This window comes from Hemicordylus capensis, chromosome 5, assembly GCF_027244095.1.
Source record: "Hemicordylus capensis ecotype Gifberg chromosome 5, rHemCap1.1.pri, whole genome shotgun sequence".
Classification (NCBI taxonomy): Eukaryota; Metazoa; Chordata; class Lepidosauria; order Squamata; family Cordylidae; genus Hemicordylus; species Hemicordylus capensis.
In genome coordinates this window covers 230,745,001-230,760,510 of record NC_069661.1, presented here as the reverse complement: position 1 = coordinate 230,760,510, position 15,510 = coordinate 230,745,001, and the positions used below count along the sequence as shown (strand labels likewise).

The following is a 15,510-nucleotide window of genomic DNA, read 5'->3' as shown; positions in this document are numbered from 1 at the left end:
TACAACTTCCATCTTCCCCAGCCACAATAAGTTGTGACTGGGGAAGACGCGAGTTGTAGTTCGACAACTGTAGGGCCAAGTTTGCCCACTCCTGTTTTTTGTCCACCCATAATCCTCGCTGAGGCTTGAACATGACCACATTATGCTAGAGAAATTACCACATGAACTGCCATGGGAGGGAAAGGGCCATGGTAGAGCACATTCTTTGGATGCCAAAGACTGCATAGGAAGCTGCCTTATACTGACTAAAACCATTGGGCCATCCAGCTCAGTATCGTATACGCTGACTGATGGTGGCTCTCCAAAGTTAAAGGTAGGAGTCCCCCATCCTACCTCAAGACCTAGCCCTACCCATCTCCAGTCCTACCTGGAGATGCCAGGGAGTGAACCTGGGACCTTTGGCATGCAAAGCTGATGCTCTTCCACTGAGTTATGGTCCTTCCCCCAAGGTTCCAGATTCAGTACTAAACTAGAAAGACTCATGGTCTGTCTCCGCATAAGGCAAGTGTCCTGTGTTCATGTGCAACACCATGGATACATTTTAAAAAGTGATTTCTGCAAGACAACACAAAACACCAGAAGCCGGAGGTCAAACTCAAAGAACGCTCAGTGAAGGTCCGAAGGAGAAAGTCGCTGATGGGACTCACCATGAGACAGGTCCCTGTTTGTGTGCTGGCAGCTTTATACGAGCGGGATACTCTGCCAGCCACCATGGCTTGCAGCCTCTGTAACTGTTGCAGGAGTGTTCTGAAAAAGAGAAGAGCAGCAGCAGGAATCAGTATAGTCCAGGAACCCCTTGCCTTCCATACAGCACCCCTACCGTATTTGACCAGCTGCATTAAGCCCATTACAGTATTAGGGCTGCTGGGCTTGATTTTTCCCTAAGTAAACAGCAGCCAGATTGGGACCATGGCATAAAGATAAGGGGATTTAGCCCTTTGCCCCGCCACAGTCTCCATCTGAATCCCGCCTACACCTGCTATTTGCCCTTGGGTGGGAAGCTCCCATGATAACAATGGGGACTTTTGTCCAGGGCAAGTAGCAGCCATGCGGGCCCCAGATTGCGCTATCTGCTTCAGGAAAAATCAATCCCATCAGTTGTAATATCAACAGACTTAGATTTGCATGATATCAACAGACCCTTAGATTTGCATGATACTATAAGATCTGAGTTCATTGGAGCCCTTTTGGAACTATACGTATTCTCTCTGCCACTGATGTACACAAATGAAAGATGATTATTTTCTTTTTCTTCTGGGATGTTGGTCACAACATTTGGACTAAAGCAAAACAGCCAATGTGAGGCCCATGGGCCAAATTAGGTCTTAATATGGTCTGGCCCATAGTAGCCCTCTGATTTCATTCATAAACAAGGATAAGACCATTTTCTTCATATGTCACAGGCAAGCGTACAGATCCTTACATTCAGTTGTGCTCAAGCACATGAGCTCCATAGTTATAATGCCTTTAATGCTAGGTGATGTAAAATTTCTAGAAATGTGGACACCATGGTAAATGTAAATTATGTAACGCTTATTTCATGAATTAAAATACTTCTACAAAGCCTTTCAATATAAGAATCCTACAGCTGCTTACAACATCCCTTTAAAACCTAATTAAAAAGCATGTTTGTAAAATTATAGATAAAATGAAGTCATCTGAGTTATAATTACAGCTATACCCAGTGATTGAGATGGAACTTGCTCCTTAAGGCACCTGAGAATTTTAGTTTTTCCAGTTGGTTAAACTGGAAAAAAAAGATGATGCTAAAAACTGGAAACGGAAAGCATCAACACTGTACAGTTTTATTATCTGGGCTTAGAAACAGTGCATAAACCTCAGTATCATCATGCAGAAACACAAGGAACACATTTTTTTTTAGAAAAATGTTCGGAAAATAAGCATCTCTATATGCAATTATGGAGTAGTAATAAATTTGCATATTCATTACACTTTAACACCATGATCACTCAACTGTTCAATAGTATGTCATCACACAAAGTATGGCTTGTAATCCTCTCCATGCTTACCTAGGAGGAAGCTCCATTGTATTCTGGGAACTTGCTTCCAAGTATGCATATGTTCTAGTAACTCTAGACAAAATTGGCTGTTGGGAACCAACGTTTGTTTTATTTACTCAATTTCCTACTCCATCCCACTAAATATATCCCTGAAAATTGAAGCATAACTCAAGCTTATTTCTTTAATCAGAAAGGATGTCTGAAAGATCCATCATTTTCAATTCTGAATTTTCACTTTGATGCATGAACCAAGAGGCTTATCAAATTTTTCACATGTTGGTTTGCTCCTTAACTGCTTGTGCAAGCCTGTCTGTCAGTGGTGGACAGTACAAGTGCAGCTGGGCACCGGAAAATGAACGATGGGGCATGGGGGCTCATTTTGCATTCATCTTGTCTCATCCCAGGTGTCTCCATCTCTCTCTCTCTCACCATGCCCCTACCTGACGAATCCCAGCCTGCGCACCTGGAGTTATCACCATAGCAGGGTAAGGCAAGAGATGGAAGCAGAGCTGGGACGGGGTGAGATGAGTGCAAACAAGCCGCATTTCCACCCCGCCCATACTGCTTGCCATTGGTACTGGTGGGTGGATATGTATGACTTCATCACTAAGACCTTTGGGTGTTGGGTATATAACTGCAACAGCGTGGAACTGTCTTTCTACACACTGCTTGAAAAAGCCACAATCTGGCAATACTTTTAGTAGGACCAATAGGGCTTGACTATTCTCATGGCAAAGCCATAGTGAGTGGACATGTGTTGATGGGGAGTAAGGGTGACAGCATCAAGCCCCACTCCCCTGACCAGGCACAGTCAGTCAAATCTCTGCATGGAATCTCTGCACATCCACTTAAAGTTCTCTCCATGCAATGGAGAACCCCAGAAAAGCAGATTCTCAATGACATGGCAAGAGCTCTGTCCTTGTACAGCTGTTCATGCTTGCACACCTTGCAGACATGAAACTGAATGCACCTAGGTTTAGATGCCAGCCTCCTTATCACAGAACTAGGATTCTCTAGGATTTCTCAGGATTCTCTGAAGAAAGGGAATAACTATTAAACAAGCTTAAGTCTATGGTACAGACACACCCTAATGCTTCCTTTAGGCATGGACAATGGAGACAACATGGACTTGAATCTCCCTCAAGCCTCTCATTTAATATTGTTTTTCACCACATCTTTGGCTACAGTGAAGATGGGAGCCCAAATCCAGCTACAACCTATTGGTTGGCTTCTGGGCAGGGACATAGCTAGGGGAGAGGGGGCCCGTGTTCATCCCTCTCTCTGGCGGCCCCCCAGAGTGAGAGAGATAATGAAGAAAATAGGGAGGGGTGGAACTGGAGGGCCCTCAGGAGCTGGGGTCCCGTGTTCTTTGAATCCTTTCGCTCAGTTATAGCTATGCCCCTGCTTCTGGGGTTAAAACTCAGCTCTGCACCACCATTCCTTCCTTGGAATTTCGCTTAGTCTTCAGAACACATGAAACTGCCTTAGATGGAGTCAAACCATTAATCCATCTAGCCCGGTGATGTCCAAGTTGACAGGCAGCAACACTCCAGGATCACCAGTGGGGTCTTTCCCATCTCCTGCTAGCTGATTGCCTTTTAGCTGGAGAATCTAGGGACTAAACCTGCAATCCTCTGCACCCATTAGCTCTAACACTGAGTTAGGGTTACATAGGAAACTGTTTTATATCAAGTCAGACCATTGGCCTATTTAGCTCAATATTCTACACTGCCTGGCAGCTGCTCTCCAGAGTTAGAACACAGGAAGCTGCCTTATATCAAGTCAGACCATTGGTCCATCTAGGTCAGTATTGTCTACACAGACTGGCAGCGGCTTCTCCAAGGTTGCAGGCAGGAGTCTCTCTCAGGCCTATCTTGGAGATGCCAGGGACGGAACTTGGAACCTTCTTGCTCTTTTCAGAGCAGCCCCATCCCCTAAAGGGGAATATCTTACAGTGCCGGTACATAAAGTCTCTCATTCAAATGTAAACCAGGGTAGACCCTGCTTAGCAAAGAGGACAATTCAAGCTCTCCAGGTCAGTAAATGTGTATTTCCCAGCCCTACCTGGAGATGTCGGGGATTGAACATGGGATCTTCTGCATGTAAAGCATGAGATCTACCACAGAGCTATGGGTCCTCACCACATGATTTGCAGTTATGCCCCTTCTCAGGCCCAGTTTAAATGTAGTGTTTAAGAAAAGTGCATCTGTACAGCATTTCACATGGCCAGTTTAGTGTTTGAAGGGGCCCTTTGCCAATGTACTCACAAACCTTGCATGCAGGTACAGCGTTACAGGTGTGTTAATACTGCACACACAAAGGGGCTCTTTTTTCCCCTTTTTCTTTTTTTTGAGATGCTGGAAACACGGAATGTCCAACGTCCCATCCAAAAACCAGGCCGCATGCATTCAACCACCATATTTTCAATAAATATTTCATGTTGTATGTTTTTTAATGCTGTAAAAAACTTTGTGTAAAATTGTTTTAGAAAAGCAAAACAGAAACATATCAAATAAATAAAATTCCCAAGGAACAACTAAACTTTAAAAAAAAACTAGGAAAGAGAACAGCTATATTAAAAAACCCCACCCGCAATATATTATTTAAAGCCTGTTATAGGACATGCGTCTCCAGAGGAATGTCTATAGCAGAATGTTTGCCATTTTGTTTTTGAAAAAAAGAATCAATCATCTCTCTAATTAGGGTATAAATAATTTCAAGGACTTCAGAAGTTCAGGCTTAAATTCATACCCAAATGCTTCCAGAAGAGATTTATGTGGACCAGCAATGCCTTCTCTTATAATTATTAAGAAACATTACATGCAACGGCCTGCAGGCAGAAGCTTTGGGAGGCAGAGGACTAAAACCAATAAGTAGTATTAATATTAGTTTTTTCTCTTATGGAAGAGTAGGCAATCAAACTAGTTTAGAGAGATTCTCACAGAAAAAGGCTACTTCAGATATACCTTCCTATATCATAATCAGGGTTAACTATTCATTGGGTAGAAATGCATGTAACAGGGCCTGGCTGCCAGTTTCCACTACACGTGCCCCACTGCTCACATACACTTCTTTTTCCTTTTTTTAGCCTACTTTCCTGTAGGCTTATGAGATCAGCCAGCAGAGAGAGAGAGAGAGAGAGAGAGAGTGCAAGCATACATCCCACCATCAACTTTGCAACACCTGGACCAATACAAACCAAACCGGGTACAGTTGTAGGGATACATAGTGACACCTCAACAGCGTAATTTGTGATGATGTCATCCACAACTATTCAAGATGGCGGACGTGTAAACTTGTGAGGCGCAAGTGCACTTAACCGATTTGAACCAAATTTGCTACAGTTGCAGGGACACATAGGGATGCCTTAATGGCATGATGTGTGATGTCTTCCACTCCAATTCAAGATGGTGGTTGCATGAACATCTGAGGTGCAGGCGGGCTAATTTCTGGACTGCCTAACCCATTTGAACCAAATTGGGCACAGTTGCACTGAGTGAAACACAGGGACACCTCAATGGCATTGTTTGTGATGATGTCACCCACATCGGATCAAGATGGTGGGCATGTAAACTTGTGAGGTGCAAGTGGGTTAACTTGGGAACTACTTAACCAATTTGGACCAAATTGGCTACAGCTGTAGCGACACATAGGGACACCTCAACTGTGAAGATAGTGACTATGTCATCCACCCCAATTCAACGAGAGAAGAGCTGGACTTGTGGTAGCAAGCATGATTTATCCCTTTAGCTAAGCAGGGTCCACCCTGGTTGCATATGAATGGGAGACTAGAAGTGTGAGCACTGTAAGATATTCCCCTCAAGGGATGGAGCTGCTCTGGGAAGAGCAGAAGGTCTCAAGTTCCCTCCCTGGCTTCTCCAAGATAGGGCTGAGAGAGATTCCTGCCTGCAACCTTGGAGAAGCCGCTGCCATTCTGTGAAGACAAAACTGAGCTAGATAGACCAATGGTCTGAATCTGTATATGGCAGCTTCCTATGTTCCTAAGATGGCAGACATAGAAACTTGAGGTGCAAGTGCACTAACTTGTGGACAGTCTAACCAATTTGAACCAAATTTGCTACAGCTGAATGGACACATAGGGATGCCCCAATGGTGTAGTTTGTGATGATGTCACCCACCAAGACGGTGGATGCATAAACCTTTGAGGTGCAAGTGCACTAACCTGAGGACTGTCTAACCAATATGAACCAAATTTGGAACAGTTGTAGTGAGTGACACACAGGGACACCTCAGTGGTGCAGTTTGTAATGACATATACCCTGACACATGAACATTTGAGGCACAAGATATCTAACTTGTGGGCCTTGATTTGCACCAAATTTAGTCCAGATGTAGAGAAAGCAGCTTAGGAGAGGGACTTTTAGCCAAGTGATGAGCAGAGGTGGTACTTAACCCTTTCCCTTCCGGCCATTTCTCTATTCTGTTTAGAACAGAATCCCCACCTTGAGCACACAACCCTCAACCTTCATCCTCCAACATCCGTCAGAGTCACTGGGGTCACCCCTCAGCATCACTTGAGGAATTGGGCAAGGGCCCTTTAAGGAATAGAGCCTCTCCAAGGAAAGGGGCGGGGCCAATTCACCCTGCCTAGACAGCAACTATAAGAACCAACCCTCCGCTGCTGGACTTCACTGGGACAAAATTATCCTGTGTTATTAGCCAGCCCTGTTGCTCTGCTTGGCTCCAGCCCTCGGAGCTGGCTGTGGTCGGATGCATTTGTGGAGACCCTGGCTCAGGCTGGAACAGGACACAAGGCTTCCTGTCTTTGAGAACATGCTACACAGAAAATACCCATTCTACAACTCCCCCTTTTTGGTCCAGTGGACACTACTGATCCAATGCCAGCCTCAGTTCCACTGTCTGTTCTTTCCACTACATTACATAATCAGAAAGAGAGGACAAAACAAGCAACAGAAACCCAACCTCATGAGCTCAAATGTGGCTATGAGTGTGGCTAAGCTCCTTCAATATAAGAAGTTTGCTTACATTTTAATGCTTCTTTTGGACGTAAGATGTGGGAGGACGGGGCAACTCAAGGTCAAGCGCCTTGCTCTTTCATGGAGAAATAAACTCTCCAGTTTATTAATAACATCTCCTTTTGGCAACTTATGCTGAAAATGGAAGGGGTGGGTAGGGTGAGAAGCCATTTAGGAAAAAGAGTGGATGATACATGAAGAGGCCTCTCTTCTGCATCTTACTTATTGAAGGTCACAAAGGCTTTGGCGAAGAAAAATATATTCAGAGCTTAAGGAGGGGTTGAAAAGGGAGCATAAACAGAAAACCTAAAGCAATCCGGCACACCCTTACTCTCTGTCTGACGCACTCTGTGGGTGCAATTCAATTAAATAAACACCTCCTCAGAGGCGCTGTACATGTGCCTTTTCAATTCCCTTACCAATGGAGGCTCAACCATTCACAGCTCTGGCGCGTGAAGAAAGCCACCTACTTTCCATTTAACATTTTATTAGGCTCCAAGAGTGCAAAGAATTTAGTTCATCCCTGCTCAGAAAACTTACTACTGATGTTAGACAAACAAGACAACCTATGATCCACTGGACAGTTTGGCTAACTTCGACTGGGAGACCTGGGTTCCGATTCATTCTCATACATGAATCTTACTAGGAGGCCTTGGACCACTCATTCCCAGCCTAACCCAACTCACAGGATTGTAAGGATAAAATGGGATAATTCCATCAACTACCATATTTACCAGAACCGAAGGAAGACTCTGAATTTAAAAAGAAGAGATTAAAAATAGGGTATACCTGTATTTACCCAAAAGGAACATGACTCTGAATTTCAGATGACTTCTCAATTTCTATTTTAAAAAATGGGGAAAACCTAGTCTTGGATTCAGGTAAATACAGTAGTCCATTCCTAGTTCTTTGAAGGAATAATAGTATTTCAGGACCCACCTGAACTCTAACTCAAAGGAGACCCCCACGGAGAAAGAGGATCACATGTCAACCAGGATGTCCAGCCCTGGTGGAAACCCCCCTCCCCCTCCCCCAATCCATCAGAACTTAAGAAGCCCAAGCTTGTTACCTCTCCTTCAGTCAGCCCCTTGGAGGAGCCCAGGAGACCTGATGCCCCATATCAGGGCTCCTGTAATATCCCTAAAACTCCCTCCATTGTTCCCAGGGCTTCAGAAGCAGAGGCAACACTATGGCGGAGCAGAGCTCACTTGGCTGCTCAGGGCCTTCTACCCCATGGGTCTACTCAGGAAGAGGGGACACAAGCTCAAGCACCTACTTTGGATCAGGGCCAGCGTGAATTCCAGGAAGGGCTGGAGCTCTTAGTTACTATATAAGCTCTCCATCTGGAGCCAGCCTTTGCTGGCTCAACAGCTCCTTCACTGAACTGCTGTTACCTTGCTGGACCTGAACACAATAAAGCTCTTGTCTACATTTATTCAATTTTTAAAAAATCTTCCCTTTCTTTCCACTATTAAGAAGTTCTCAAAGTGGTTTGACTGATGCATGAGACATAGAATTAGGTCTGGCATGAGTCAAGTTGCAGCAGAGGTACTAAGACATATCTAAGGTGGATAAGGCAGGGGCGGAGCTGTAATAGAGTAGACAAGTTCAAATAATATGAATACGACAAATCTTTTTTATTTATATTTTCAACAGAAGTTCCCAAAGCAATTTAGAAAGAAAGAAAGAAAGAAAGAGAGGGAGGGAGGGAGGGAGGGAGGGAGGGAGGGAGGGAGGGAGAGAGAGAGAGAGGGAAAAAGGGAAAAAGAGAAAAAGAGAAAAGGAGAGAAAAGGCTCCCTGTCCCCAAAGGGCTCACAATAATAAAAAGGAAAAGATGGACACCAGCAACAACCACTGGAGGGATGCTGTCCTGGAGATGGAAAGAACCCATCGTGCCCTGCATCTGGGAGCCACTGAGCTCCCTGCTTACGCTGGCTGGGGCTCCCACTGCAGTGGCCGCCTAAAGCGGCCCCCCGCCACCCACCTCCTTCAGCCCCTTGCTCAGTTCTGCCCATCCTCCTTCCATCAGCCAGGCTCCTGGCCGATAGAAGGAGGGTGTGCTCATGACCCATCAGGAGTCTGAGAGCACCTCCTCCCTTTGGTGGGGAGACCGGCCAAAAGGAGGGGAGGAGGCAGAAGGAAGCAGCTGGCAGCGCACACCCCTGCTCGCCTAGCTCTGCTCATCCTCTTTCCATCAGCTGGGAGCCCGGCCAAGGGCAGGAGGATGAAACCGGCGAGTGGGGTGTGTGTGCATGTGCGCATGCGCTACACGAGGGTGCTGCTGTGAGCGGGGAGGCTCCCCATTTATGGACAGAGGCCTCCTCTCCCCTCGCTGTGCCTCTGGGATAAAGAAAGCTATGCTAAAGAAGGTCTCAGCAAACAATATGGAAAGGCAGCTGCTTAACAGAAGGCAGGCAATGTCTACCGTGCATAATTTCCATTATTTTGATTTTCAGCAACTTCCAAGCAATGGCAGTTAGCCTGGGGTGTTCTTTACAATCACAGGCGTCAAAGCTGTTCTGCAATAGCTAGGTGGGGCAAAGGTGGCTCAACCCAGCTCTATTCTAAAAGGCGATGCGGCTTTGGAGAAATCACTATTCAATATCCATCACTTCTAAACATGTTTATTATTTAAAAAAAAAAAAACCCACTTGAACACACCTGATCGCCCCAAGGAACGTCAGGCTGTGGCAGCTGAAACAAGGAGCTTTGACAGTGTCATGCCTCATTTGAAACGTCTCATTTAAACTCATGACAAAATCAATCATCACTTAATGGGAAAGTCAATTGCAACAGAAATTCTGGTGGGTTTGTGTTTTTGGAAACAAGTCATGGAAAAGAAGGACTCTATACAAGTCAGTTTCAGTATGCTTCTGTCATCTAGAGTACTCCCTTTCTGCCTCTCCTCCACCCCCACCCCCCACTGCACCGCCCCCACCCCCTGCCACACACCCCAATAGCAGATTCGCTTTTAAATTTAACACCACACTCAGGCGATTCTTGTTAATGTCTAGCAAAAGAACAGGCCAATTCAAGCTGCAAAGCCATCATCTTAAGAGGCAATCTGCTTAATCGGTAGGCTGAAAAACGTTTCCAGTGAATTTAATTTCATGAGAGGCCCCATCATTCCTCACCCCAAGTTAAGCACCAACTGTGATTGGTTCCCCTCAACTAGCGATACTTCCCCTGGGAAGTCTGAAGCAGCACTCACACACACACAAAATCTTTTTCTCACGAACATGGGACTCATAGGGTTACAGAGGTTTAGAACTGGGGGTTTTCTAGCCCAAGCCCCTGATCAGTGCAGAAAACCATTACAGTAGGGGGTTCCCAATCTTTTTTTAACAAGTGTACTCTTTTTGTTACAAAGCTTCAGCTCAGGTACTCTAGAGAGATTTTTTTAGTATGTGCATATCTGTATAATAAAGGGGGCAGGGAGGTTGTGCTGTTGAGTCTGTGTCGACTCCTGGCGACCACAGAGCCATGTGGTTTTCTTGGTAGACTACAGGAGGGGTTTACCACTGCCACCTCTCGAGCAGTAAGAGATGATGCCTTTCAGCACATTCCTATGTCGCTGCTGCCCGATTTAGGAGTTCCCCATATTCTGGGAAACACAACAGCGGGGATTCAACAGCCTCTTGCTCTCTAGGCAGGTTGCTTCCCTGCTGTGCCATTAGGTGGCTATATCTATATTATACACAGACATCACAGTTACGAGATGGGCCAACTCCAGTCACTGCCTGAAATCCAAATTAAGTTACACATAAGTATTCCCACTGAAATAGGACAAGTTTACTTGTCCCATTAATTTCAATAAGACTGCTTCTGAGTAACTTAATGTGGATGTCACGAAGTGACTGGAGTAGCCAGTCACCTAACTTTAACATTTGGGCAAGGGCGAGTGTGTGCGCGCGCGCGCACACACACACACACACACACACACACACACACACTTACACTTACACTTTAAGTCTACAGTGAGTGAGACACAGGCTATTACAGCCACTGGTTCACATCCACACTGATACCCATAAGCAGTCTTACTGAAATTAATGGGACAGGTAAACTTGTCCCATTAATTTCAATGGGAGTACTCCGTGCTACTTTTCTGTAGCCTATTGGGCAGGTGGAGGGGAGGAGTTATGCTTGTTCTGCAGGCAGGCAGCCAATCAGGAGCAGAGGAAGAGGGACTTTGCCCTCCTCCCTCCCCTTCTGCAGTGGGCACATCACTGAGGCTTCAAGCCAGCAATCCTCATATGGGGAACAAAGAGTGCTGCAGCAGCAAGGAGAGGCAGGAAGGCTCTGAGTAACCCCTGATGGCAACCCCTGTGCTACAGCCTCTCTGACAAGGTAGCCATTTATTCCAGTCATAATATTCCAGGCTATGTTTAATTGTGTTTTCCCCCCAGTCTGGCCCAAAAACAAGAGAGAAGCTCAGCAGAGCTGGAAGAGAGAGGCCTGCAAGGGGAGAGTTAAGCACCTCTTTCTTCCGACAGCCAATTCTTCCTTACAAATGCCTCCTCTACCCACACACACTTTGGTTCGAGAATCTATATTTGCTATGGTTACACGCAATTCTGCCCTCAGCACACAAGTTGTGTGTGGGAGACATTTTCCAAAACTGCCTCCGCGATGCAAAATCCAGGGGTTAGAAACAACACTTGCCATCAAATCAGCCATACATGCTGACTGCCAATCAAAGCCAATTCAAGGCCTTTACCATCAAAAAGAGATACCCCACTGCAGTGCTATTATTGTCTTCCAGTTGATGCATGGCTGCACACCCTTATCCAGCTATGTACACACGTATGTGCCAGGTTCTAGTCTGTCACAGTACAGGCAGCTGACGAGAGCCCAGATACGTGCTCAGAAAGGGAGAAGAGATGCTCCTGATAAAACTTGCTCAGCCCTGACACTCCTCATGTCAAAGTGACAGTTTCCTTTCTTGCTACCAGTGCCTACCTCCACGAATACTGCATTGGCCACCCACAGCATGGAAAATATGAGGTGCAGAGGGCCTGACGCACCCACTGGTTTTCACATAATTTTGTTATAAAGGTCCTTAACATGCATCATTCACACAGCACCCAATGCTGCTTCAATTTTTTGTGTTTTAAAGCAGATTGGTCTAAAACACACATACATGCCACTACCAGCAGCACATTTCTCACAAAACTGCCAGGTAAAAATACCAATTTAAAAGTTAGAAAGTGTTTAAAACACACACACACACACACAGCCCCCAGGGAAAACCTTCTGAAAGAGCAAGTTTTTAAGCTGCTGCTGAAAAAGCATCAGCAAGGGGTTCCAATGTTACGTCCTGGAGGAAGCATCCCACTTCCAGAGGAGTTCAAGTAGGAGACTCCATGCGTGGAAGCATTTGCCCATGGAAGTGTAAGTCAACAAGTCAGTCAACACTGCTGGCCATTCAGTTCAAGATATACACCTTATTCAAACATCATGCCCTATGCACATTCTGGTGTCAAAAAACTGTGCTGGATCAGGCCAAGACACATTCAATCCAGCATCCTGCCTCATGCAGCAGCCAACCAGGTGCACTCGAAAGCCCACAAGTGGGGAAAAGAAGAAATTTGCACCACCTCTTGATGCTCCCTAACACCTGGTATTCAGGGATATGCCACCTCTGTTCCTGATAGAAGCATATACAGCGGGGGATTCTGTTCCTGCAGGTTACCATGGGTAATGAAACCGCAGATAATGAAGCATTGCGCCTATGGGAACACAGGGGTTAGATTCCTAGACTCAAAAATATCCCCCCCAAATTGCAAAAACGGGCTAAAAAAGTGCCCTACTGTGCTCCGTGGGTCTCCTGGTGTCCAGCAATGCCTCCCAAAGTCCCCCAAAGTCACTGATTTTTCCATTATTTAATATTTTTAAAAAATGAAATGAGACAAAATGGTTCCTGCAGACAAAATGGGGGCCGAAAAATACCTCCACTGTCATTTCCAGCCTTCTAGGAACTACGGACATGTGGGTTTTAAGCCTTTCGTATCCGTGGATAAGGAGGTAGGGTGTCTATTTGACACCCACAGATATGCAAAACTGTGAATAGCGGTTCTGCGTATAACGACGTTTGCCTGTAACTACCAGAGCTAGTAGCTGTTGATAGCTCTATCTTCTATAGATTTGTCTAATCCACTTTTACAACAGTCTAGATCAGGCTTCCCCAAACTGTGGCCCTCCAGATGTTGCTGAACTACAACTCCCAGCATCCTTAGCCATCATTTATTGTGGCTGGGTATGCTGGGAGTTGTAGTTCAGCCACATCTGGAGGGCCGCAGTTTGGGGAAGCCTGGTCTAGATTAATGGCCACCACCACATCTAGCAGCAGCATGATTCATAGTTTAACTACAGGTTGTGTAAAGGAGTACTTCCTTTTGTCTGTCCTGAATCTCCCAGCATTTAGCTTCGATCGATGACTCCAGGTTCATTCATATAAATAAATGAATAAATGAATAAACAAAACAAACAAACAAACAAACACTTATTTATTTCTATACCGCCCTTCCAAAAATGGCTCAGGGTGGTTTACACAGAGAAATAATAAATAAATAAATAAGATGGAACCCTGTCCCCAAAGGGCTCACAATCTAAAAAGAAACACGATAGACACCAGCAACAATCAGTGGAGTTGCTGTGCTGAGGGCGTGGATAGGGCCAGTTACTCTCCCCCTGCTAAATAAAGAGAATCACCATGTTAAAAGGTGCCTATTTGCCAAGTTATATATAAATTAGAGAGAGAGAGAGGTGTGCTATTACAAGCCATCTTTGTACACTAGAAGGTCTGTACACATGTACATGTTTTTGGGTGAATGACTTGAACGTGCATTCATTCTAAAACTGAACTGGGGTGCAGCAGGTCCATCAAATGCATGGTACCAATAGGAAGTACGTTACTGTAAGTGCATTGATCAAGGTGTGAATAACTGTGTGTAAACTGCTAATCGAGGTTTGAATGCCTACCTGTTTGTACTTTCCAGAACTTCCACTTTCTTGCGCAACTCACTGTTCTCATTTGAGCAGGACTCAACCCTTGGAAACGGAGAAGAAATTACATGTTGAAGATTAGTGTTTGAACAGACTACGGAAAGATGTCAAAGTTTACTTCCTGAGCTACTGTTAGCAAGCAAAATCTGCCAAACTTCAGAAAACTGAAGCTTATCTTACTGGGAAAACCACAGTGGATTTCTTAAGCAAGAGTAACTTGAATTGTAGAAATGTTTTTTAAGTGCAGGAGGAAGAGAAGATGAGGAACTGGGGCAAGAAAAGAAGCAACGGAAGGGAATCTTATTTCACTAGCTGATGCTGCTCCAAATCCTATTCTTGGCATGAAGATTGCAGGCCACAACAGTGCTATACTATTCCCCCAAGTCTCAGTTCAGAGCTAACATTTTGCTTGTGGCACCAATAATAGTTTCCCCACTGGCAGCCACTAGGGGGCACGTGAGACACACATAGCTCCAAGTCTTTGGCCATGTTGATTCCAGGCATCCGAAATGAGCACAGCAAGACAAATAGGAGCAACTGGATGTCCCTGGGACAAACGAGCTGCAACATGGCAGTTCCTCAACTGGAACTCCCAATGTGTCTCTTTTTCAAAATGCCGCCATGGTGCAGAGGGGAAGCAATCTGGATTGGGACCACAGCCAAGGAGGGTGGTATCCAGATCTTGGCCTCTGTGAGGCAGCCCCTATCCACATTCCCACAAAAAATATTAGCTGTAAAGGGAAAAGACACACGTACAATTTGCTTTCCTCCACCCCTGCAGATAAAAGCAGCTTCGGGGTGGCATTTAGGTTGGGGAATCAGTCAGGGCAAGGGGCTGATCTCCCTCTTTGCCTACACCATGGGTCCGATCCAAACTGGATCCTGCCGGCAGTGCCGCCTCGAGCGGGGTTGCCACCTGAGGCCAAGTCAAGATGCCACTGGCCAGACCCCCGATACTGGCCCTGCTGTCTGATGCCCACACCAGCATCAAGGGGCTGGGCCGGTCCCACCTTCTTCGTTGCACCCCCCCTCTGCCATTTTAAGCTGTGTTGAGGAAGGAGCTTCACCATCAATCTGCAGTTTTAAACCCTCAGGCAGCCTGGAGACGGGGAAGGGCAGCAAGGGTTAGTCCTGCTGCGGGGCCAACCCCGCCTCCCTGGTGCACACAGGCCAGTGAGGGAGCGGGACGGGATGCCTGCACTCACCACCCCATCACACAAGTGCTGCCTGAGGCCATCGCCTCACCTTGCCTCATGGGCAAGCTGCCCACTGCAGTTGCTCTTTGCGGCCGGGGGGGTGGGGGGGACGACGACACACAAATAGAAACAGACATGGCCATTCCATGAATGGAACTCCTGACTGCTCTGCCTTCAACTGGGTCAATCCACAGGCCCATCCAAGCCCCGATTCGCCAGCATTGGATGGCAGCAGTTCTTCAGTGCCGGAGTTTCTCTCTTTCGCAGCCTGCTAAGCTGAAGGGGAT

At 46.0% G+C, this 15,510-nt stretch overlaps 1 protein-coding gene across 5 annotated transcripts in view; it reads right to left on the bottom strand.

Annotated features, from left to right (window-relative positions):
• Positions 1 to 15,510, bottom strand: part of CREB3L2 (cAMP responsive element binding protein 3 like 2) — a 118,573-nt gene that overhangs the window by 12,109 nt on the left and 90,954 nt on the right. For all 5 annotated transcript variants that reach the window (XM_053257447.1, XM_053257448.1, XM_053257449.1 and 2 more), the window contains 2 exons: positions 14,004 to 14,072; positions 648 to 747 (listed from right to left, as the gene is read on the bottom strand). In XM_053257447.1, the coding sequence (XP_053113422.1) occupies positions 648 to 747; positions 14,004 to 14,072 (169 nt within the window). The remainder of the gene's footprint in view (positions 1 to 647; positions 748 to 14,003; positions 14,073 to 15,510) is intronic.